At 29.1% G+C, this 26532-nt stretch overlaps 1 protein-coding gene across 1 annotated transcript; it reads left to right on the forward strand.

The window, feature by feature from the left end:
- The first annotated feature begins 11015 nt into the window (after positions 1-11015).
- LOC126857030 (cyclin-dependent kinase inhibitor 1C-like) lies at positions 11016-13603 on the forward strand. Its single transcript, XM_050606106.1, has 4 exons — positions 11016-11127; positions 11830-12045; positions 12213-12422; positions 13312-13603. The coding sequence occupies exons 1-4, from the start codon at positions 11116-11118 to the stop codon at positions 13423-13425; spliced, it is 552 nt and encodes a 183-aa protein (XP_050462063.1). The 5' UTR covers positions 11016-11115; the 3' UTR covers positions 13426-13603.
- Positions 13604-26532: the final 12929 nt, after the last annotated feature.

Raw genomic sequence — 26532 nt, forward strand, 5'->3', positions numbered from 1 at the left:
ATCTAATACATTTAAATAATTTATGTATTTATACTATTATTCTAATATTCCCTCAGTATTCAAATGCAAATGATTTGTTACTGTAATTAAAAAAATAGAAACGACAAGGATTAATGTCGAGGTAAATGAATTGTATTTCTCAGAATAATATGTTTACGCAGTCTCGTCGACGGCTCGCCTCTCACGCTTGTACTCGCGTATACCACGTGTTATGCACTCGCAAGATGGTTATACGTTATACGTTGCAATAATTAACACACGCGGTTGCTTCTGTTTCTTAAGTATCCCGTTCACCGGATTCCAAGTGGATGCAATCGATCTCGCAATTCTAATCATATTTGCAACAGAACGTTGCACGCGATATGAATACACATCGGATTTATTTATCTATATATTTATGTGCGTTTCTATTTTTAAAAATAAAAGAAATATTTTTCTATCTAATTTTTTTTACTTTTTATTGGTTAATTCATTTATTTATTATTGCTGTTCATAATCAATGATTCAAATAAATCCAAATAAATAGAAATAAAATAAAATAAAACAGCTTAAAAGATTAGTCAATATTTAGAAGAATTTACAATATACCTATATCGAAAGATTTTATTATTTATTAATAATGTTTTTTATTCAAACTATATAGATTATTTTAAAAACATTTTATTCGATTTCTTTTGTTAAATTTGAAAAATTCTATTGACTGATTCGCTTTTAAATGAAAAGACAGTCAATTATACGATTTCTTGTAGTAGAAAATATTAACGTATAAAATAAAATTTGTTAAATGTAATTTAACTTCACCTACTTTATAAATGCGACAAATTTGCATCTCATTATTACATCATACATTATATATTCGTAAGAGTACACATAAACAGTGATATAATGCAATCCTCCCTCCTCTTATTGAGTGTCCATATAGTAATCTGCATAAATAAGGATCGCCGCAGCTGAATCACAAACTGATCCACGCGAAATAAAATAGAAATCGACGAATGACTGTATAACGAGATCGTATCGCAAAACTTACGAAGGCATCTTGACCGAGACTGCAGATATATGAAAACTTTCTGCTTAGTTCGTCGGAACGAATTAACCTCGCGTGCCTAAGATTTCGCGGTTTTTATATATTCGCTGATAAAATATCGCGTATATTATATAAAAACGCAAGTATCTATCGCAAAACATTTAGCTGTTATCTACATTTCATTTTAGGTTTTATGGAAACCTGAATGCTGAATGAAAAATATCCAACCAGAGATATATATTTTATGAGAGTTTAATATTTTCTATAAAACTTTTTCAAATTTAGTAAGATGTGTGTACGTTGAAATGTTTAAACTGTTTTTTATTTTTTTTATTAATTTTTTTTTTATTAAATTTTTTATTAAATTAAAAAGAAATTAATAAATTTTGCCTTTCCTTTGACTGGAAAAATAATTGTGACATATATATTGCAAAGTTAAAATATAGAAAAAAAATATATTTCTTGATCAAAAATATTTATCGAAAATTCATTAAATATTCGTCACGCAAATAATTCTTTCTTCGCTGCAGATATTTCATAGTATCGAAAATAGCATCAAACCAGCATCACAAAATACAAGTTGAATATAGTTTGACGTCGCGGGGAATAAAATTGATATAACCACTTAACATGTTGATGCAATTTATTAGCGTAATCCTCAGACGCTCGGCTTCTCGCCGAGTCAATCACGCCGGCAGACAAGCCAAGCGAGCCGTCAGCCGACGGCGAATTATCCGGGAATACCTCGCGGCTATTGCCGTGTCAAAGAGAGTGAGAGACGGAGAGAGCTAATCTTTCGACGCCCGCGATCTACCGCAAAAAGTTCTCTGTCACGGCCGGCGGCGTAAATTAAAACGTAACGACTCACCTCGATCTTGCACGGTATTTGACCTTGCTATTGTTCGTCGCACTATTGTGACCCCGAACTGACTGCTCGAGGTCATTAACAGGTTCCTGCCTTTTACAGCAAATTGCGTACTGATAAAAATACGCGCGACAGTCTCGTGGCATGAGTCAAGTGTATCTACACACACACACACACACATGTGCCGACTTTCATCTATACGGATATCATTGTTACGCGATCGATATCATTCATGCGTGCTGTTGTATTTGATAGCGAGATAACCCCGATAAATAATCGACACGAGAGTGATATATGATATGAACGCCTCGCGACATAGATGTATCTTTGTCCCGTAAGCGTAAGCTTAATTTACATCATTGCCGTTTTGCGAGACACTGAATACGATAATATACGAGTATGCAAGAGGCAATGTTAATCCTTCAATTACTCCGTTCCATATTTCATGTTTCTTGATTGTAGTAAAACTGTTTGTCTCGAAAAATTTCAGCAAAGATTTTTTAAATTCTTAATTAAAAAATAATAAAATTTCTTTCTTTAGAATTAAGTCTTTTTTAATCTTCGTTATACTAAATATTAAATTAAATTAAATTTTCATTTTAAATGTATTATATTAAATAGTGCAACAAAATTTCGCAATATATATCACGTGCTCCGAATTTTTCAAATTACAGAAGTAATTATCCACACATGAAAAATGATTTATTCACGATTCTCGTTTGCGAAAGTCAGCTGTTCCTCTTTCTCTCTCACACTCATACTCTCGATTCTCTAAATGCCTTTTACAAATAATTACCAGTTTCATATCCGAAAATGCGCGCGCGAGATTAGCGGCCGAGAGGAATTTATCGCAATATCGTGACGGCTCGTAATTCACCCTAATAATTTTCCCGTTAGTGTATAAACATGACGTGTGTAATACTTGTCACAAAACGAGCAATATTTAAAACATGCAACACCGCTTCTGCGTGATATTCGATTGAATTTTACAAAATTATGCAACTTTCGAACCGCTTATAATTCAAGCTTAAATTTCCACGTCGATCAAATATATTTTAACGTAATTGTACACCGTATTTATTCGTTGACAATTATTCATTCTTTTCTAAAGTTAAATTGCGTATATATATATCAGTATATCAGCGCGTATCTCTGTTGATATGACAAGCAAACTGGATTGACTATTTATTTATTTACCAAATAAATTTAATAATTCTAATTTTGTGAGAAAAAATTTGATCAATATGTCAAAAGTTAACGAATATCATAATAATTTATTTCTCTTTCATTAAATAATTTTTTTTACATAAATAATAAAAAGAAAATTAATTTATTAGGTTTAAGTTTTATATTAACTACTTATTGTTTGTAATATATCTTGATGCACTGATATCCTATTTTGTCTCTGTCTCTCTCTCTCTCTCTCTCATATTTTTTGCATATTTAATTGAAGATCACATACATTTTCTCGTCAAAAATATTTATAAATAATTAACTCTTAAATCGAAATCTTTAAAACTTTAATTTGATTAAAGACAAACTCTTATACTTGATTAAAAAAAATATGGCTGAAAAGATATATTTGTGTATCTCTTATTAATATATAATTAATATATATTTAATAATAATAATCTAATATAATCATTTTTTTATATTTTAAAATATATAAGGATAATAATAATAAAAAATTGACATATAATATGCAATAAATAATTTTAAAATTTTTTATAACTTCCAAAAAAATAGATACAATACATATGAATGTATAAATGGACATAAACTTTAAATTATCGTTAAATTAATGTTTCGATGTAAGAGTCATATACATGTAAAAGATCTGGACTCACCGATCGTCGAAACCGATGAGCGAGCGATCCCCTGGCTCGATCCTTCGATGATTTCTCGATGATCTCTTCGTATTCTTCAATGCACTCGCGATATACTCCCGAATAACGCAAAGTATACGGAATAATGTATCAATCGTGAATTAATTAGTTTAAACGATCGCCCGTAAATATATTCGACATTTCCGATCTCTCGATACTTGTGATAAAACGAGCGTTTCGCGAACGCAATTTTTCCGACCATCTAAAGATATATATACACGATGTTACTCATGAATTGTCAAAAAAAACACACATTGACGAGCAACGCACTAAATAACAAAAATATCGATCACGATATCCGGCACTCCCGACTCGCGTCGCGCAAAAAATTCCGAGAAACGGACGAGGCGTCATGGCGGATATAGACACGCACGCACACACACATGCAACATGGCCGCACACAATGTTAGGCAAACGGTCTCTCTGTCCATCTCACTCATGATCCTCGACGATATACTGCTCGGTGTCTCAGGATGCTTCTCGATGTTCGACGATGCTCCTTTATGTCCTACGATGCTCCTCGAAGCTACGACGACACTCGCGTCACGAAATAAACAAGACACACGAAGACAGATTCCGACGAAACAACGAAGTGCACGGGGACCGGTCGCGAATTATCGAGATAAATCATCACCGTATCCGTCTATCCTCTGATATCAAAATGCGCGATCAACGACACTATACCCGATACTAAATATCCGATAACTATTCGCGGAATTTTGACGAGATATCGAAGAAACGTCCGCGTAACACGCAGCGGCCTCAAAACTCGTCCAATGGTCGGGGACGCGCGACGCAAAGTGATAATTCGAAAATTTTGGCGGTCACGTGACCCGTTGTTTCGCGCGTTGCCCGGGCAACGTAACATTACGTTCATAAATCACTTCAATCTAGAGCAATATTCGATTGACCAATCAGAACGAAGGGATTCTTTTGCCCTGATTGGTCAATCGGACGTTACTATACTCTCTAGGATTGATTTTCGAACGCAACTTTGAAATATATTTCGACCTAGGCGGGATATGTAATGGCAAGTAAATATACGACGATATGTAAAAGAGTTAGAGATATTTATGAAGATTAAAATATTAATGTAGATTAGAATATTAATGAAGATACTAATAAAAGTATTATCGAAATACGATTGTTTAATTCGATCGAATCGTAATATCTGATTATCACAGCGATCGAAATTTAATCAATCGCCTTTTTTATTCTACGCTTATATTGCAGGCGTCGTGTTTCATTGTCGCGGAGTGTTTTGTACATCTTATATATATTAATACATACTTGTCTTATAAAATATTTACTCGGGACAGATAAGAAATACACATGTGGCGCAGTTGTTTCATCTTTTCGGAGGCGTTGCGTGAAATAATTCGGCGATTAATTCGGTTAGGATCCCTGTGTTCTGATTGGTCAATCGAATATTGCTCCGGATTGAAGTGATTTATGAACGTAGCTTACGTTGCCCGGGCAACGCGCGTAACAGCGGATCACGTGATCGCCAAAATTTTCGAATTCTCACTTTGCGTCGCGCATCCCCGACAATTAGACAAGTTTTGAGGCCGTTGCGTGTTTCACGGACGTTTCTTCGACATCCCGCCAAAATTCTGCGTATAATTATCGGATTTAGTAGCGGGTATAATGTCGTTAGTCCAGTATTTAGGTATCAGACGATATACGGATACGGTGATGATTTATCTCGATAAAATTTGGAGCAATGACGTCACGACATGTCTCTACGCAGAAATTTCTTAGCGTGCGTGTTGTTTTTAGGCGCGCTTTTAGGCAGGTCGAGCTCATATCTCTGTGGTACGTATAACTTTTTGCCACTTTTTCGCATTTTCATTTAGTAAAAGATATAATGTGTGGCTTTTTTATACAAAAAGATATTGATGATAATGAGAGATGTACTTATATATATATATATATATATATATATATATATATATATATATATATATATATATCTCGTTTACAAATTTAAGCGCCTCGTTACGCGGCACGATTTCGCTGACTTGAGAGGATAATAATATTTCTCTTGGCTAAAATAAGAGCGCGCCGAAAATAAGCATGCGTAGACGTGCGTGCGATTTTTCGAGGAAGATAAGCTGCTGGATCGGTTGCAACCACGCCTTGCTCTCGGAGTCCTTGCAAAGAATGCGTGAAACCGTTGCAGTTGCATCATAGCGAAGTGTGCAATGGCGTGCATGCGTTGCACGCATAATCACATCGAAAGACAAAGGAGCACCGCTCGTGCAAAGAAAGATCGCAAAAAGCAAAAAAGAGAAGAACAGGAGCGGTGAGTGTTTTATAAAAAAAGAAAAATTTTTTTAATTTATTATTATTATTATTGTTGCATAAAATTTTCCTTGAAAATATTGTTATTATGCATTTAAATATAATACGATATTAATATATTTGATTTGATTAATTTTTTAACATGATTAGAAAAATTCTGTAAAAATTTTTTTATACACATTTCTCTTTATAAATTTCTTTGCTTATTATAGTTTCTCTCTGTATTGGCAATCTTAGTTCATTTTTCTACATTTATTGCTTTCTTTCTATGGAAATTTATTAATTTTTATATATAAACTTTTATAAATATCTTCGTTTTTCTTTAATCGATTTTCTGATATGTTTGTAAAAATTACAAGGTATTGCAAATTCTACCACTGTGACTCTCACTTTCTGACCGGTGAAAACTGCAAGTATACCGCCACTTACATCAAGATCTGCATCTTACGTAAGCGCGACACAGGATCGGGTTCGGTCGTGTCGTTGGTTACGACGTCTTGTGCATACACGTCGATCCGATCGCCGAAAATAATGCGTTCAAGTCTTTTTTATCTGTAATACCAAAGGCTATTCTTACCAGTGAATAACCAGTAAACTCTTACCAAAAAATCTGACCATTCTGCATAGATAACTTGAACAAAAAACCCGAGTTAAAATTATTTATGTTCTCTTTGACATTTTATTTATTTATTTTTTTTTATTAATTTATTTAGATATGCAACATAAGTAACAATTTTTATTATATAAAACATAATAAAATTAAGATTCAAAGTAATTGATATATGAAAAAAATATATAATAATGTCAAAATTTATATATTTTCTTAAAATAATTTTTTATTCCAAATTGGCATATTTTCTTTTATATTATAATTTTTTGTAAGAAACAGATTTTTTTGAACACAACAATAAAATAATGTTTTTTGTATAACTTTTTTTTTTGAACAATTAAAATAACATTTTTTAAAATTTACATAATAATAATAAATATAATACTAATAACACTATGATTTTAAGTTTTGATTACATCTCGATGCAAATGCTGCAACTAGATTCGAAGCATTTCTCATTGTGTCGTCGGTTCTTTTGTAGTCTGGCATCGGGAAATATGGCTATTAGCGTGACATGTTTCTCATTACAAAATCTCTCGCAAATATCCTGAGGTCTCTTGCGTGTGACACATAATTATCGCTAAGGAATATTTTTTTTAGACTTGAACAAGCACACAATGATTCTGCAACACTTCTATCTGTCTGACTTTTGTAACATGTGTCTATTGTCTGCATGTACTGCTGGTATCCTTCCATTGATTTTGCGTACTCTGATAACAATATAATCGCGATCACGAACAAGAAAAAATTGATTATAATAAAAATTATAATAAAAGCAAATCTTGTAACGATTTTTATATTAAGTTGTTGTAAAAAATTAATTAATTTAACGTAATAATAATAAATGATTTTTTTTATGAGAATGTAATGTCGAGAAAAAGAGCTAATTGTTTAATAAAATAAGAATGACATAATCGATCAAGACTGGGAACCAGCTTCTCTGACCAGACAGAGAGTAATAATGCTTGGAGGTGTGTCACCGAGGAAGTTCGTAACCGCTCTACGACATTCTTTGGTTGATTATTACACCGGATCCATATTAGTCATAAATGCGAGTTCGATCATGTTGAACAACAGGCTTTTCTAATTTCATGCACGAGCGATTTCATACACGTAAGAAAACTGGATTGATAACAATTTATTTCCACCGTATCTTCGACACAAAGGTGCTTACTCTGCGATAACCTCTGAGAATTACATTTAGTTAATCAATAGATTTCAGAATATGGAGCCTTATGCGAGTACTCAACTATCTTTTCTCTCGATTTATGTAAGACACTTCACTTTTATTTAAAACTTTTAATTATACTTTCTACCTATTATATAATTCTAGAAATATTGTAGGAAATATCGGTACACACACACACATATATATATATATATATATATATATATATATATATATATATATATATAAATTATTAGTAAAAATCATTGAAATTTCTCTTTTATATTTTTTTATGATTTTTTAAGATTATATCACATTTCATGTAATCGCAATCCAACTCAGAAAAATAACAAAATACTAATAACAATATAAATAATAACAGAAATTATCAAACCGATAGTTATGCTAACACATACATCGCCAATATTTCGCTCATGAGATCAAATCATTAATACAAGAATTGACGAAATTGCGATTATGTCTGTGTGCCCAATAAATAATGTCTAAAACGCGCAAAATTATTATTATCAATTTAAAAGAATGCACTTTAATGATCGCACAGTTTTAAATTACTTTAGAAATTATTATTTTACTAAATTGATTGTATTTTTCTATAAAAACATGTAATTAAAATTTTTATCTTATTTTAAGCCGGTGCCAATTTTTTAAGTAGAAACAATTAATTGAATTAACTAATATCTTTAAAACAAGCACCAAATAATGCGATCAATCAAAATGTGTGGCATTAGATTAGCAAATTAAGCTGCATTCTGAAATCAAAGGCATACAAATGAGACAAGAGAGCGATTGTGTGACTCACATTCCGTTACAAATTGCATTCATGCACAGATCTCATGCTAAGTAATCACAGGGGACGGTAAAACCCGATCCTTTCTCGAATAGCGTGTTAAATATCTCTATTATTGTTGCGTTCAACACAATACTTGTGAATTAAGCTAAGATCTTGTCTCACGAGGGCAGAGATTGATAGGATACAGTTATTCGGAAGACTGTTTTGGTTGAATAATTTGCATAAATTATAGGTCAATAAATCATGCAATGTTTTAAAACACAAATTAATTCAAAGGGTTATTATTAATCTCAAGCATTGCACCTAAAGTCATCTAAATTTTATGAAATAAAACTATATATGTTATAATAAAAAATGCAATTAATAAAATGTGAATAAAAAACTTTAGAAATAATTAAAAAATAGTTAATATTAAAATTAATAAATTGAAAAACAAAAAAAATAACAAATTAGAAATATTATGTGCGGAAAAACCATGTTGAATAACATAAAATGTCATCAACATTCTGAAGACCTAAATCGCCGCTCGTAAATTAGGCAAGTGATTCTTGATGATGTTTGGAGAAATTGCTCGTAGCGAGAGACAAATGAACATTAAATCAGAAAACGTCTGTCTGGGCGTAGAAAACCAGTAGAGAGCCCATTTTGCGTACCAATGTGACAGATCCAATTGTCTACTGTCTAACATCGGAATGTTATCTTCGGATTGATATTTATTGAGGTCATAATTTAAACAATTCCCTGTTGCTCTTCGAGAGTAATGCAAAACATTTTCTTACTGTAGAAATTGTCGCAACTGTAATGATTATGTATATATATTTATTTTTTTATAAAATACATTTACGTAAATAATGAAAAGTAAAAATAAAATTCTCGTTTTTCTCGGCGATCGAAACGAAAATACGGTATAACCATGTAATGACATTTATGCCAGATGTAAGAGTAAATAAATAATTATTCTCGAAAATAATAAAACTGCTATAAATCACGATTGGCAAGCAGGGATATGATCGAGATAGTCAATTAGCAGGCCAATAAAGATAATTTTTACCCGCTTAAACCAACATATCTCGACATAACATAGTCTCTCGCGCAGATGTCGATGATAACGCCAATCTGGCTTACAGCTACCTTACAGACAACCTGCACTTTATATAGTAAATGCGTGATGTAATGATAGTGCATGGCAATAGAAGACACTGTAGTGCATGATTTATATTAGCGCGGCGAAGCCAGCTATGCTTTAGCTGATAATGAAGCATTGGGTAATCTTACGCAAACCGACACAGCCGCCGGACATAGGCGAGAATAATTCGCTTGTTATAATTAGTATTCGTCGTGCGTGCATTGCGTTAAATAGAAATTCGTTGTTTCTAATCCATAAATAATATCTCATCGTATGTTAGGTAATGTAAAAAAAAATATTTTATAAAATAGTTCAAACATATTCGAACTATCTAATACATATTTCGTAATTCAATTATTGCAAAAACAAGAAATATTATTTACGTGTATATACTTTCTCTCTCATTTATATATTGTTGCCATTATTATTAATATTCAATTGTTATCGACGATAATAATTATATATCCAATAGCAATATTCTAGAGCGGAAAAAATAGAATACAATTAAAATTCAATCAAAATAAAACTATTCGAAATTAACTAGAAAACATAACTTACTAGTTTTATCTATTTGATTATTATTTACATTTTTAAAATGTGTATGTTAATTCACTGAGCATTTTATCTTTGATTTTAAATTAAATTAAATTATATTGTTCAGTCTTTTTAATTAAATTTCTTGAATTTTAAATTTCTTAAATTTTAAAATTTGCTTCATATGTTTATTGAGAAGAAATCAATCTTCTAAAGAATTCAACAGTTTTGGCATACTTTATACATTCAAAAACATCACAATCTTATAAGCAGCAATCTAAACAATTTAATGAACTTGTTTCATATTTTTTCAATTTTATAAGAAACTTCGATGAAATAGATGCGTGTGATGTCATAGTCAAAATGGGGAGATTTCTCGGCAAATAGAAAAATGATGTCATTAAGACTGCTGCATCGAACTGCGCTCATAAATGTATGCATGTATCTGCATAAAGTCGCCAAGCGTGCGCTCCATTTATTTACTGGCGAGTTGCGCACGTTTAGCATGTTATACAACCATGCATAAAATGCACATTATGCGTTATAATATATAGATATGTATGTATGTTTGTGCGTGTGCCGGCATGATATATCGTAAGTAAATAGTGTTAGATTCTAAGTAGGTGTGGCGATAGGCCAACCGTTGGCTTCCTTTGCTATTGGCGGGGTGGAGGGTGTGCGAAATGAAAGTCCATTTCCTATATAAAGGGTGGTTTTCTAGCACAACGACAGAAACCGATCTATTTTACTCACGCGCGAGTATCATTCACGCCAAAGTATCAACATGAAGGCTCTGGTATGTGCACATCTTCGATCAAAATTGAAAACAGTTGTGACGAACGCGAGAAAATCCGGTGATGTCGCCGAAGTTCATTCGATTTTATCGAGAGACGTATCTCTTCCGGATATAATATTTAACGAAATTGTTTAGCTCAAAGTTTAGAGGTCATCGAATCGATTTGATTTTCCTATGTCTTCTCGTGCTTTTTTTTATGGTGTTTCTTCGCCAAAACTTAACATTTGAATCCGATGCAAAAATTTCTTGATTTTTAAAAACTATTTCTAAATGTTTCCCATAATAAATGATAATCATTAACTTGCATATTCGTTTATTAATATTGATTTATAGACTTTGATCGAATCTGTTCAAAAAAATGATTAAGATAAATTATCATCTTTTTGTTAAATACATCAGTTCGCAATTTTGTCTTTGTGCTTTTCATTTAATATATCAACTTCTTAGTCTATTTATTAATTTCAATTTCTATAAATTTTCGCGATAAAAATTAGATAAAAGTTTTAATGATACTTATCTATCTTGGAATATATATTTGATTATAAATTTTGATTCAAATTTTTTATTGACATATTAGTTTTGACTTTAAACAATTAATATTTGCATTTGTTATTAATGTTTTTTAAAGAATTTTTTATTGATCCATTTGCAACTTTGACTTTCTATATTCTTAATCAATGTATCTTTCTTGGTGTTATGCAGATTTGCCTGATGCTGATCTCCGTAGCATTCGCCGAAGAAGAAAAAGCAATAAAAAAACGTGGCTTGTCTCTGGGTGGATGGGGATATGGTGATGGACTTGATGGTGGATGGGGGGGATATGGCAAGGGCGTCGCTATCGCCGTCCAGGAGAAGGCTGTCCCCGTCGCAGTTCCGCACCCAGTTCCCGTTGTAGTTGACCGTCCTTATCCTGTTAAGGTAAGAATTAATTACTTTAACTTTTTGCAACAATAAGCATAATTGTGTATATTATATAGTATATTGCTTAATTTTAAACATTAAATTAAAAATTTAAAGAAATCAAACGAGCGTAATTTATTTAAAAAAATGTACAATTATGTCTAAATCTTTGTTATTTCTTTCAGGTTCCAGTTGCCGTCCCAGCGCCCTACCCAGTTGTTAAAACGCAAACAATCACAGTTCCCGTAGAGAAGCCAGTTGCGGTCCCCGTTCCGGTGCCACAGCCCTACCCAGTTGTTCAAACGAAAACTGTCGCCGTTCCCGTAGAGAAGCCATACCCAGTTACGGTTCCTGTCAAGGTGCCAGTACCATATCCCGCCCCATACCCCGTTAAGGTAAACTGAAATGAATTCTACTTTAAAAATAATTTTTATTTGAAAATAATTTATATTTCTATATATAATCATGTTGAAAGATAAAATAATTAGAGAATAATTTTACAAATAATTTTACGAAAAATAAAAGCCATATTTATTCGAATTTGATATTAGATACTCGGATTCGATATTAGTAAACTCGATATTAAAATTTATAATGTTATCCTTACAAAAAAATATTGTGTTTTAAAATTTAACGTAATTTTCGATAATCTAATTCATTATGTTAATGTATCGCGTTTCATTATAATCCTTCAGCTTCCGAATGCAACAAGTAGAAATCGATTTCGGGATAGCAATTATAACAGCCTTGTTGCGAGCTCTCGGTTCCTAGTTTAACTAATTGACTGACTGTGTTAATTAATTGATCTCCGGATTTGGTATGCTGTGATAAGGATGATAGATTTCGTCGTTTATACAGGTGTTACACCTGTACGATTACATAAACACACTTAAGAGAGACATATAATCAGTTATAGGACAAATGCATTATCTTAGAATCATTTTAATTAGATAACAATAATAATCGGTGCTATTAACGATCGCAAAACCTTGATCGTAATTATTCCATCATTATATAAAAATTCACTCGTCGTGTATAAGCTATATGTGAATAATAAGTTTATAATTATAGAAAATATTATATGCATTTCTGGTATAATTTTTTTATTAAAAAACTTTTAATATCATATTTTTTTATTTAATTTTGTAAATTTAATATTTTAAACGTTTTAAAGAGATACAAATAATAGTTATATTTAATTAAAAAAAATATAATTATTAAATTAAGATAATTATATTTTATTTCCTTAATTATTAATTAATATCTTGTTATTTTGTTTTTTAGGTTGCAGTATCTCACCCAGTCCCAGTTGCAGTCCCACACCCAGTTCCAGTTGCGGTCCCGCAACCGGTCCTCGTCAAAGAAACGGTTCCCGTCTATGTTAAGGGCCACTATTAGATGAATTTTTTTCTCCAAAAAAAGTCACATACACGTCACTCCGCTCCATTTCGCGAACTTTTTTCCCAGCAGCGCAAAATCCATCACGACGAGCGTCCAAATAGAATGGACGCCTTTTGTCGTGCAGTACCTTGAATTCATGGAATAAATCAATTTTGTAAATGTTTTCATAAAGAAACTCGACTTTTTCGTTTTTCCTTGCGCCTTTAACTCATTTTTCATTTCCAAAATACAAATATCATCTAAAATATAAAACTTTATATATATATATATATATATATATATATATATATATATATATTATATATTGTATTAAATTAAAATATTAAATTTTTTTTAATTATAACAAAAGAATATTTAAAACTTTATGAAATTCGAAAAAAAATTCTTAAATAGAAAAATTAATAAAAAATGTAAAGAATTTTCACTTTATTATCGAAATAAGAGAAATATTGTTATTTTATATATTTTTTATTAGATTCATGGGTAACATTTTATTAATTTTTATTTTTATCGAGATATTAAGTAACACATTATTTATATATTATTTTATAGCAATTTTCTATTTATATTTAACTAGAATACTATAAACGCGCGCTACGTGCGCGCCATTTATTTTATGTGTATATAATTACTTACATATTAAGTCTAGTTTTCCACTTTTACAAAATAAGTTAAATAAAAATTACACATACTTAATATTTAAACTATCAAATGCGTCAGTTATGACAAGCTTTTATTAAATGATAATTTGCTGATATATATATGTGTGTATGTATGTGTGTGTGTGTGTGTGTGTCATAATATGTAAAATGTTTCAACAACAAATTATTAATAACATGGTATTCGGCCTTGGCAACATAAACATTGGCGCGCTATTGTGAACGTATTACTTATGACTTATTCGCACGACAACCCTCGAACAGTAAGGTAATAGAGCGCGAGGCACTGCGTCAAATTTCTTTTCTAAACGCGATCGCGCTAAGTATCGGGAAATAATTTGATATGATAAATATTAATTATCGTTTACATATCTTAAATAATACGCAATTATATCGCAACGATAAATCAAGATCTCAAGGAATATATTTCGCATGATGTATGCCCATATAATTAAGAATCAAAATTGTAAATTCTATTCTATCGCGATCTTTTTCTCCCTTTAACCATTCTTTTATTAAATAAAACTTTAAATACTTGTAATAATTTAATATTCGGTTTATCAGTATATACGTCATAGTAATACGTCATAGTAATATGTCATATATAAATATTTCGGCAGCAAAACATTGGCCGCTATTATGTATTTTGTCTCTATTATCATTTACGCGACGATGCTCAAGCAGGAAAGTAATCGTGCGGGACACTCCATCGAATTCTTTCTCTAAACGTGATCGCGACCAATATCGGGAAATTATTATATAATCAATATAACTAATTATATATAATAATAATAATTATATATAAGAAATTTATAAATAATATGTAACTACATATATATCACGATGATAAATCTCAAATCGCATATTTCGTAATTTATTCATTTATTCAAATAAGAATTAAAGTAACAGAAAACTTAACAAATTATAAATTATCATTTTGTTGCGATCTTTACAGACACTAATTATTTTTTTAACAACACATAGAGTCAAATATATTTTGTTCGCGATGTTATATCATTTAATATTATTTGGATTAAAAGACATTCTGTAAAACAATCGAATTGCGAAATCGAATAATTAATATATAACGATAAGCTCCGTGATACATTAATCATTTAATAAATAATTGATTTATGATTTAAAATTCTTATAGAATTTAATATTTTTCATATATATATAATTTATAGAACGTAAAATATTTCGGCAGCGAACTAGCAATATCTAACATAGTATTTAGCCTTGATGTAAACATTGGCGCGCTGTTGTTTTCGGCTTTGTTATTATTCATATAGCGACACGAATAGAACTGTAGTGGGGTGAGAACGCTCGAATTTCTTTCGTACGTGTTATCATTCGCACGACAACACTAAGACAGTACAGTAGTAGTGCGAGACGCTCCGTTAAATTCATTTCCTAAACACGATCGCGACAAGTATCGTGACATAATTTGATAAGATTAATAATTAGTTATCTTTTATCTTAAATAATAATTATAATTTAATATTAAATAAACGTAATTATATTGCGATAGATCTTTTAGCACATATTTCGAGTGATGTACATACACATTTAATCAAGACCGAAATCAAAATTATGAATTATTGTTTTGTTGCATTTCTTATAAGCAATAATTATTTCTTCAAAAATATTTAAAATTAAATATACAATGCTTTATTCTTCGACGGCATGGTTTGGATTAAAATTATTGCGCAATTAAACAATCAAATCGTAAAATTGAGTAATTAACATAACGAAAGGCTTCATGATACATCAATCGTTCAATTAATAATTAATCATAATTTCAAATATATTTTATACATTTTAATATTCTGCGTATACATATAATATGATAGCGCGCATGTTATTTCGGTAACTTTTCAGTAACATAGTGCTAGAGCTTTGCGACCTTATTGTTTACGTTTACATATATGGTCTTGTCATTCGTACGGCGACATTCAGACAGTAACGTAGTGGTACGAAACGCTATATTCTTAAATACTTTTCCTAAATGATCGCGATTGCAATCGCGATTAATATTACAATAAAAATCACTATAATTATTACAATTAGTGATTAATTTACTTTTAATAAAAGACACGAAACTGTATTGCGGATATAAATAATTGTAAATATAAATCTTTTTCAAATTCTAAATTGCGATCATCCATTATTGTAAAAATTGAATTAACAGAGATAAAAATTGTAAAATTCGTTACGATCTTTTGATCATCGATCCTTACCGATAATAATTATTTATTTAATTAATTCTTGTAGTCAAATATATTTCGTCCAATAATTTTTTCTAAAATGCAAGCATAAAATAATTATTAATTAAAGGATTGCTATATTATTTTTGTAACAATGCACATGATTTTGGTCTTGTGTAAATGTCAAGCGGGAATCGTATCTTTTGTATTTTCTTTCTTGTGATATAATAAAATATATATCTCGTGTAATTGTTCCTCAATCGGGAGTGCAAAGTTGCCGCGGATGGCTTATCGCGGCGTCGGTCCTGTCATCGTGCCGCGGACGATTTTCGCGTCGCGTCGCGTGTTCGAAATGTGCCGAAATTCGAAAGTGCGGGAGTGTTGTTGAAAGTGTCGCGCGTACAAGTGCGGAAGTATCTTTTAATAAAAATGCGGGAGTGCCGTTTAAGGTATCGCGCGTGTGAATCAATCTGAGAGGAGGAGGAGGCCTAGGAGAGGCATCGGGCATCGGCGGAGCAACCCAAGGGTGAGTATTATTTTTATATAAATTATTATAAATCCCGTACATGCATTAATTTGATTCGATCATTATTGAATAGTTTAAACCTCATACTATAAAAGTTTTTATTAAAAAAAATAGTTTTCTTTTTTAGAATTTATAAAATTATTCCATATTTATATATCTTTTTATTGTTATATGCATCGGACATAAAATTCGATGCGTACAATAATAATTTTTTGAAATATTAATTATTTTTAGCGTTGCTATAATTTGGGTTTTATATTTGTGTGTTGCAGACAACGTAGCCTTAAGACCAAATCACCGCTGTTGCGCATCAGTGCCGGTGAGTGATAAATTTTATTTTATTTTGAGGTGACGGATCCGTAGATATTGTGCATGCAAATGTAGATTGTAGATAGATCCGTTGCCTCAAAATGGATGGGCTAGAATATATAGATTAAATCAAATAATTTTTTGAATAGACTTTTTTAATATACATCAAAACGTATTAGAAATATTATTTAAAACATAAATTGAAACAAAAAATTTAAAAGAAATATAAAATATTTATAATTTTCCATAGCCCTTCCATGCGATGGAAGCTTTGACAGTCTGTCATGCATCGTTTTAATATAACTTTATTTTAATCATTACATTATTATAATAATATAATTATAATTATCTTATTATAATAATGTAATGATTAAAATAAAGTTATTAAAACGATGCATGACAAACAGTCAAAGCTTCCATCGCATGGATGGGTTATGGAAAATTATGACAAAATTGACGCAACATAAAAATAATTATTGTATAATCTTATTAATTGTATAAAATAGTAAAAATTTATTCCTATGTTGCGCTAATTTTATTCTAATTTAATATAGCCCATCCATTTATATTATCAAATAGATTTAATTGATGTAAAGCCAAATTATCGATCTATTAAATTAAATATAAATTTATTTTATTAAATTTATTTTAATATAAATTATATGCTGTTATATAAATAATATGACATTATTATAAGAATTTCTCAACCAATTAATTTTAATTGATAATTTGGCATTATATTAATTGAAATAAAGACACAATGTACAAACGTCGTAATATCTTACGACTACAAACAAACATAAAATTGCACCAGCAATAATAATTAGCCGGCAACGGAAGGAATTTTTTTCCTTCACTGATCTCCGATAGAGATCGATGCTACATCTCTGGTTAGATATAACCAGAATGAATATGGCCAAGATCAACGAAAGGTAGGTTCAACTGGCCCAACGTGGAAACAATATCTTGTATTCTATTAAAATACGCGAGTAGGATATTCGAGTAGGGCACGCGATTAGGGCACGCGATTATGATACGCGATTATGATACGCGATTATGATACGCGATTAGGACACATTTCCTGAAATTCTGATAATCCCAGATTCCCGCTGGCTTTGCCAGCAAAAATAAAGTTATTAAGGCTATTAGAATTATTTTAACTTAAAATAGGTAGGTTAGTTGATTCTCCTTAACATTTAAAAAAAATTAAATTAGAAATTAAAAAGATACTAGAGACTATTTAATTATTGGAGATATAAACAAATCAATTAAAAAAAAATTATACATAAAAATTAAAAATTTAATTTAATTTTGGAAAATGTAAAAATATTTCTTAAATATATAAAATACATTTAAATATATAAAGTACATTTAAATTGCATTATGTATGATGCATATCTAAGATTTAACATTTAAAATTTAACATTTAAAATTTAACATTTTATGTAAAAGAGCTTTAAGATTTAACATTTTATATAGCATTTTATTTTGTAAAATGTATTAACATTTTATTTTCTGTAAATTAAAAATTTTTATTTTCTTTAAAATATTATATAATTTTAAATTTAAATGTAAATATTATTAGTATTTAATAATACTGAAAAAACATTATTCAAATTAAACAATTTTTAGCTTTTTTATTTTTAATTTATTTGAATCTTTATCAAATATATATCGTAATAATCAAATAATAAAAATTTTACAATTTCTTGTATTGAGAATATTAGATGCTGATAGCATCAATTATTGATATCTATAAATTGTAATTGTATATATAAATTGCAATTGTAATATTATATATTTCTCATAATTTTATTTTTGTACAATTGTATCTATATAAATTGTAATAATTTATTGTAATTTATTATAAAAAAATCTATTGTAAAATAATCTATTATAAAAAAATCTATTGTAAAAAAGTTTATTATCAGAAATTTATTGTAAAAAATTTATTGTAAATTGATCTGTTATAAATTATGCGAAATTGAAAGAATACATACAATAATATAAAATTCGTTAAATTAACATATTTAATAAATATTAAATTTTAATGTTTTTATATATCTTGTTGATCGCGTTTTTAATATTGCAAGAATACAAATATATTTGAAATATTAGAAAGTTTTTAAGATTAAATCTTATTGATTACACGCGGAGATTAAAAAATTTGCAAAACAAAATAATTTACTTCGATTATTGTTTTTTGAATTTTATAAATAATATATTACAAACACACATTGCGTTCCTTCCATGTTTTCGGACGCAATCGCTGCTTTGATAAAAAGGTTTCATCTATGTCCTCCATGTTAGGTGAACGCTAAATTAATCAATGAAATACTTTAAATGATTATTTGATTGAAGAATCAGAGCAAAGAATCTTGTTTAAAGCCCAAAAATAGTGTCAAAAACGAGAATTGTACTTTATATTATTTATATAATTTAATGTATTATATATTTATATTATAATTAGATTCTCTCAAAATCTCTTTGTAGTCAAAGATATATTCATGACAAATTGGATTTAATCTCTCAAAATGATCAAATCTGCTTCACTTGAAAACGCTAATAGTTACCGGCCACCCATGTCGGACAGGTCAAACGGGAAGAGTCAGATAAGAGAAATACCGTAATTATTATATACTTATTATCTCAATATTTTTAAATAGCATAGAAGCAAAAGAGATAATAATCGAGAGAATGGAGAGAAAAAGAGCTCCAAAATTTCTATATACTCTTCTCGGAACTTTTAAATATATCTTGATGCGTAATACAAAAAATTTATTTTTAAGAAAACAGAAGTCTATTTTACTATAATTTTCTTATAGATTAATCCTATAGTTTTGTAAGCTTTTATTTTTAAAGAAGTATAATCGTTAGCAGCATTAATTAATTTTTTCATGTCAACACAATCGCTCGGTAATAGATATATTGTCAGATTTTCGCAAAATATTATACAAAAAATTGAAATATCTTTTTCAATATTGGTTGGAGCGTAAAATTTAACAGTAAAAATTAAAAATTTTTTTATATTTTGTATCGCGTGTTACACATTTTAAAAAGCCGGAAATACAAGGAAATCTACTTATTCATATTTATCCAATACTTGAATATATTTTTATTATTTTATTATATATACGACATATGAAAAATTATGTCCGAAACGCGGAAATCTATTCTATTATAATTATTTTATTTTTCTATAGTTTTAATCTTGTGTTAATTTTAACTGTGTTTTTTCAAATCCATGGAGTTTTAATCATTAATAGCATTAATTGATTTTTTACATACGCACACATATTTATAAAATTAATTATGTGTAATATAATAATATGTATAACTGTAATTACCTGTTTTTTCAAAATCAATTAAATCAAAATTATATATATATATATATATATATATATATATATATATATATTTAATATTTATCAAATTGTCAAATACGCAGCCACGACAAGCTTTTATTGATATGAAATAATGTACAGCGCACACTATCAAGATAATCAAGTAACATCGAGAAAAAGAAACAGCAATGCGAGTATTGATTTTACATGTCTTTTTTAAGAGTAGATTTTGTATACACAATTATTATATATATCTAAGGTAAGATTAAGCAGCTTATATTTCTTTAGAAATCTAGGCTTATACTATTTTTCTAGGACACTTTATTGCGATTTTAGCATAACGCAATAGTTTGTAGAAATCGTGGATACACGAAATTAATTAGAGCCAAGGCAAACTTCGAATTGCGCAAATTGCAGAAAAAATTCAATATAGAAGAGTATCAGGTATCCAAAAATTTTCAATATATAAATGTGTGTAATATATATAAATTTTATTATATATATATATATATATATATATATATATATATATATATATATATATACAAGCTTGACAGAAAATTACGTTATTCGAAAAAACATCATCGATCTTTATTTTGCAATTTTACCGGATAAAATTTCAACAAAGTTAAATCAGTGAATAGACGTAAACTATAAAATTATCAAGATTTTATTATAAATTTTTTTTTAAAAAAAGCTCATATTCTGAAATCGTTCTAAGATAACAAGTCGAAAATTATTTTTTATATCTTTTCTTTTTACAAATTTATCAATTATAGTGTATGTAAAACTAGTATCTGCTGTATTCACGCAAAATATAAAATCAAATATCCATGCATATTCTTACGCGCTTAAAAAATGTCAAAATGTTTGTTACATTTACACGGGATTAATCTGCTAAACGCTTTTGTAATGAGGATTTTATTATTTGATCTTTGCTCCGATCATTAGATTGCAAAAGCGACTAAGATGATTAATATCATCATAAGATGATTAGATAAGATGATTAATATCATCTTAGTCTTTTCTACTGACTTGTCATTTCGTAACAAGACTTCGCTTTTCATTTTGCACTCCGCCCAAATATATAGCCGCCTTTCACGCTCTCTCGATCTATTTATACGTGAGAAACGTGAGAAACAACGTCCTTAAATGCCATGAAATAAGGAAGAGGCATATTACGACAGCGCTTGTTTGTAAAATTGTTACATAAAATTTTGGTAATATGTGCTCCTTTATTTGATATAAACGGTTTACCTTGATTAGAAATCAAACTGAATGTGAATGGCAAATTTAGGAAATTGATTAATGTTCCAAAAAATTATTTGGTTTCAAGTTGATAAATGATCAGTTTTAAATATACCAATCTTAGATATTGCAATCAGAAAAAAAAATAAGTCGAGTCTTACTCTTTCTTTGAAAGTATTTTCATAAATTTTTTATTTATTTAAAACAATTTTCTCTTCATTTCAATTTAATTATAATTTCTCTATAACTTATTTAATTTTTAACTTAATTCTATTTAAAAATAAATTATATATATATATATATATATATATATATATATATATATATATTAAATAAAATTTATGTGAAATTATGATCATAAAATTTTCAAATGTAAAATGAAGAAAGATCAAGTAATAAGAAAACAACATTTTTGCATTCATGTATAATTATATTATCTATCACCTGTCACTGAGGTTTTACTGATTTATTTCATTACTAATAGCACGAATGTTGTTTTTGCCGAAGTTGATTGAGCAAACATCTCGTTCCGATGAGAAGAAAGTTTCAGTCACACCTTTTCAAATACTACTTTGTATTTTATAATGCAGAAATTGAAATTGTGTTAGAATATTGAAAGCTACCGAATTTTCAAGATTTTAATTTATAAACATTTTATAATTTACATTAGATTTTCTAATTTTACACTTGTTATGTATATTAGATTCCTCAAACATATTCTGTGAAAAATCCTTCGATTTTGCTGATAAATTTGCATTAATTTCAAAAAGCAAGAATATATCAATTAGCTAAATTAGCATAGTTTAATAACTTGCAAAAATGTACGGATTAGAAAAATATATATTAAGTAGTGTAATAATCTGTATGAAAAAATCTGTAATTCCGATAATTAAGCATAATGGTGCGAATGATCTAAAAAAAAAGGACAAAGACGACCTTTTTCATAGTGTATGTTTCTTGCTACTTACTGTACTTGATCTCGAGGACACGGAGGTGACTTTCTTTCTTAAATGGCGCGAAAGGTACTGCCTACATAATGACTTCTTGATTACATCAATACATAACAATAACGAGACACCCGGTTCTTGACATGTCATATTTAGCAATTAATAAATTATATAGTTTGATAACTTTGTAGCCTACAACGCTGTTTTCAAAAATTACTGACTAATATGATTATCATGTTTGCGTGCAGTACTTCTTTATTTATATATTATATTAGATTATAAGATTAATTTAAATATTATATATTATATAATTTTTATAAATATTAAATAAATGTATTAGATATACAGAGAATATTATACAAAATATTAATTTTTTTGTCGTATTGTTAAACAGCAATCATATTTTTAATAATTTTTTATCTTTGCCTTTGCATTCTGCTTCGTATAAACAATTATTAAATAAATTAAATAAACTGTTAATAAATTTTTATAATTAACTTTAAATAATTAGTAAAAAGACCGCATATGGAAAAGAGAATGCAAAAGCAACGTAGAAATTTCGACAAAGGTTTAACTTAAGCCTTATCGATGCGAAGAAAGCGACGCTTGTATAATACAGATCGTATGCACTCGATGCAGAATGCCTGCACACGTACATGACATCGAGGTGATGTGAAAAACGTGCGTAATAACCAGTGCGAAACGCACGAAACATGGAATTTTGGGCGATTTCGCTGGGGCCGGTCAGTTGGGTCTGGCACCCGCGATTATGCAATCGTTATGAGCTAATACTCATTTCGCGCTCGTAACAAATGATAGGACGACAACCAGTTTCCGGTGTGGAAATCGAATACGATTGCCAATCACGCAATTTACGAACATTCGCATGTCTCTCCCACCCGGAAATTATTGGTTGAAGGTATTAACTGAACTAGTGATCAGGCTTTCAATAAAATCCTTTTTCGATTCTCGTAATTTCTAAGATAAAATTTTTAAATTCTACAACAATTTATCTAATTTCTAATTCTAATTTATTTAATTTTTTTTACTCGTATGTTTAAAATTTTTGATTTCTTTAATATATGCGTATATATGTAAAATTTGATTTTTATTTCTTAGGAGAATATGATTTATACATACACATATATTTCCTTACTTACCTAAATAAAATAAAATAAATAAAGAACGTGCACAATTATTAATTAAAATATATATTTGCATAACTAGCATTGCAACAATAGAAATTATTTCGAATATTCTAATCCGTTGACAGGTATCTTCGTCCCCCGTAATATCTTTTTGATAAATAACTCTGCAAAATTTATGATGAACAAAGCGGCTAGCGGCTGAGCATAAATCTTCGCAAGAAAGTTCACGAAATTTATATCATGCATTTCGATCATTCTTTCTCTCGATAAGCGAGAACCACTTATTTCATCTGTGCAAAAAAAAAAACAAGCCGTTGGCGCCGGCCTCGATAAATGTCATATGCAAATTTGGATCATCCATAGCATCATCAACATCATTCGAGGATTAGTAAATGGTCTCTTTCTCGTCGCGAAGGCAAAAATCCGGGTTCAGAACGCCTTATTATTTATCTTTAATTGAAACGTTCTTACTTTTTCGTAATGATCCAAAGTATATAGGCAAGATATTATATTTTTAATATATTTTATCATATTTTGTTATTTTTAATATATTTAACATAATAATTCTCTCAATATATCTCTTTTGTTTAATTATTTTATTATATATTAATATTTATTATTGATTATTTTATTTATTTAAGCTTTTATAAGTTTAGTTTCTCCAATTTTTTACATTTAAATATTTGAAAATTATTAATATTTTTTTTATAAATATTTATAAATATTTTTATAAATATTTATAAATATTATTAATATAATTAATAATTTAAATAAAGAGAAGTTGATTTTAAATACCGTTTCTAAAAAGAAAAATTGTTTTTTTGAAATTAATATCGTTGAATTTAAAATGAATGTAAATGAAATATAATAACAAGACAATTCAAATTCAATATATTTCACAAAAGAAAGACGTTTTTAAAATTAAACTTGACGATTTTGGGGGACACCTTATATAAAATATAACGATAAAAAGACATAAAATTATATACACTCGTTAATCTTAATTCGCGAGCTATATAATTTATGAGTTTGTTTGTGAGAGCGCACTAATCGCCTGCATTTTAGTAGCAAGCTCCATATTATTAATTAAATCTATCCTAAATGAGTCTAGACTACTGTAAACGCCTTTCGATCGATTATTGATGTTCGCTAATCGATGGAAAGACCACAAATTTATATTTAAAAGGATTGGATTCGCGCGACGAAAATTATGGAGGAATGTCGATTCTACATTCCTTGATTAATATGTCGTCGATTAAATATACTGATTTGTAAAAAAATCTTGCTATGTATATAACAAGAATAAGATTGATATAATATCTGTTTAATTAATTGACAATAAAATTAAAAATTTAAAATTTAAAATTATAAAATAAAAATTTCAATAAAAAAAATATTTTGTTATTATTCGCCTTGGAAAATCCTTTACTAGTATAATCTTTTTATATATTATGCAGAATTATCCACATTTTTTGCCTCTTTTATGCCTTTATCTACAGAATTTTCGAACGATTCATAGAATCATGTTTTATTTAATGAATATTTAATATAGAATATATTTAATAATATTAAAAGCAGTTTGCCTTCGAGGACTCGAGCATCTACCCACAGGTAAGATTAATCACAAAATAAAAAGATTATTTCATTATTTACACTTTAAATTCGTTGTGATGTAGTCTATCGAAAATCTCTAGATTGTTTCAGTCTCGTTCGTAACTCGTCGCTCCCACGATCTAGGTACATAAATAAATAATTTGCACAAACATCTACCCACGTTATTATTAGCTGTAAAGAATACTTATGAATTTTTCTTTCTTTGTCAAACCATCAATGAAAAATTCTGGCTAATTAGTATAAATGTAGACGGTGAGAACGAGATTATGAGCAACGCAGCGTATAATGTTTTTATGTTGACTTCATCTTATTGGTCCCACAATCATTTAAAAGTTTAAATACATTTTAACGGCGTGACCTTGCATGCCATGATTTTGATGCCATCCGGGAATTCACGAATTAATTTATTGTGACAGTATCTTGACCCTATCTCTCTCTTCCGATATTTATAAGGTAAGACAATAAGTGTATTAATGCCGAAATAATTCAAACAGCAAGTAGCAGCTGCATTTGTTCATCTATGAGAGCGTCCAGAAATATGTACTAACGATGCCTTGTCACGTTCTCCGTGTATATTTTCTGGAACTGGCCTGACAGGTGGGACCAATTAATGAGCGGAGAAAAGGCGCAAAACTGGCCAAAAGTCGAACCACTTTCAGTAATAGCATGGTTTAACTTGGAAAGAGGATTATTGGCCTGTCTCCCATAAGATTCATAAGTTTCATAAGCATCTCTCGAAAAAAATATAAAAGAAAGGAAATAGGCGGTGAAGGTCGTCCAATTTTACGACAAGAAATAAAATCACAATTTACAGAATAGATGTGGAATAAATTTTAGATTCTTTTGCCGCGAAAATTATTTTACGGCCGCGCATTTTATATGATTTTGAGAGATTTATTAAAATATTTGTAAATTATATAGTAAAATGTTTTATATTATGAATATTTTTAATAGAGAGAGAGAGAGAGAGAGAGAGAGTTGTCACTTGCCAAAATTATAAAAAGTGTTTTTAATCATAAAAAATGATCCATTGACTTATTATTTATTATTTATTTATCGAGCACAAAAGAAAATCGTGAAATCAATTCTTTTTGCTCTTTTT

The sequence above is a fragment of the Cataglyphis hispanica genome, chromosome 20, assembly GCF_021464435.1.
Source record: "Cataglyphis hispanica isolate Lineage 1 chromosome 20, ULB_Chis1_1.0, whole genome shotgun sequence".
In the NCBI taxonomy this organism is placed as follows: domain Eukaryota; kingdom Metazoa; phylum Arthropoda; class Insecta; order Hymenoptera; family Formicidae; genus Cataglyphis; species Cataglyphis hispanica.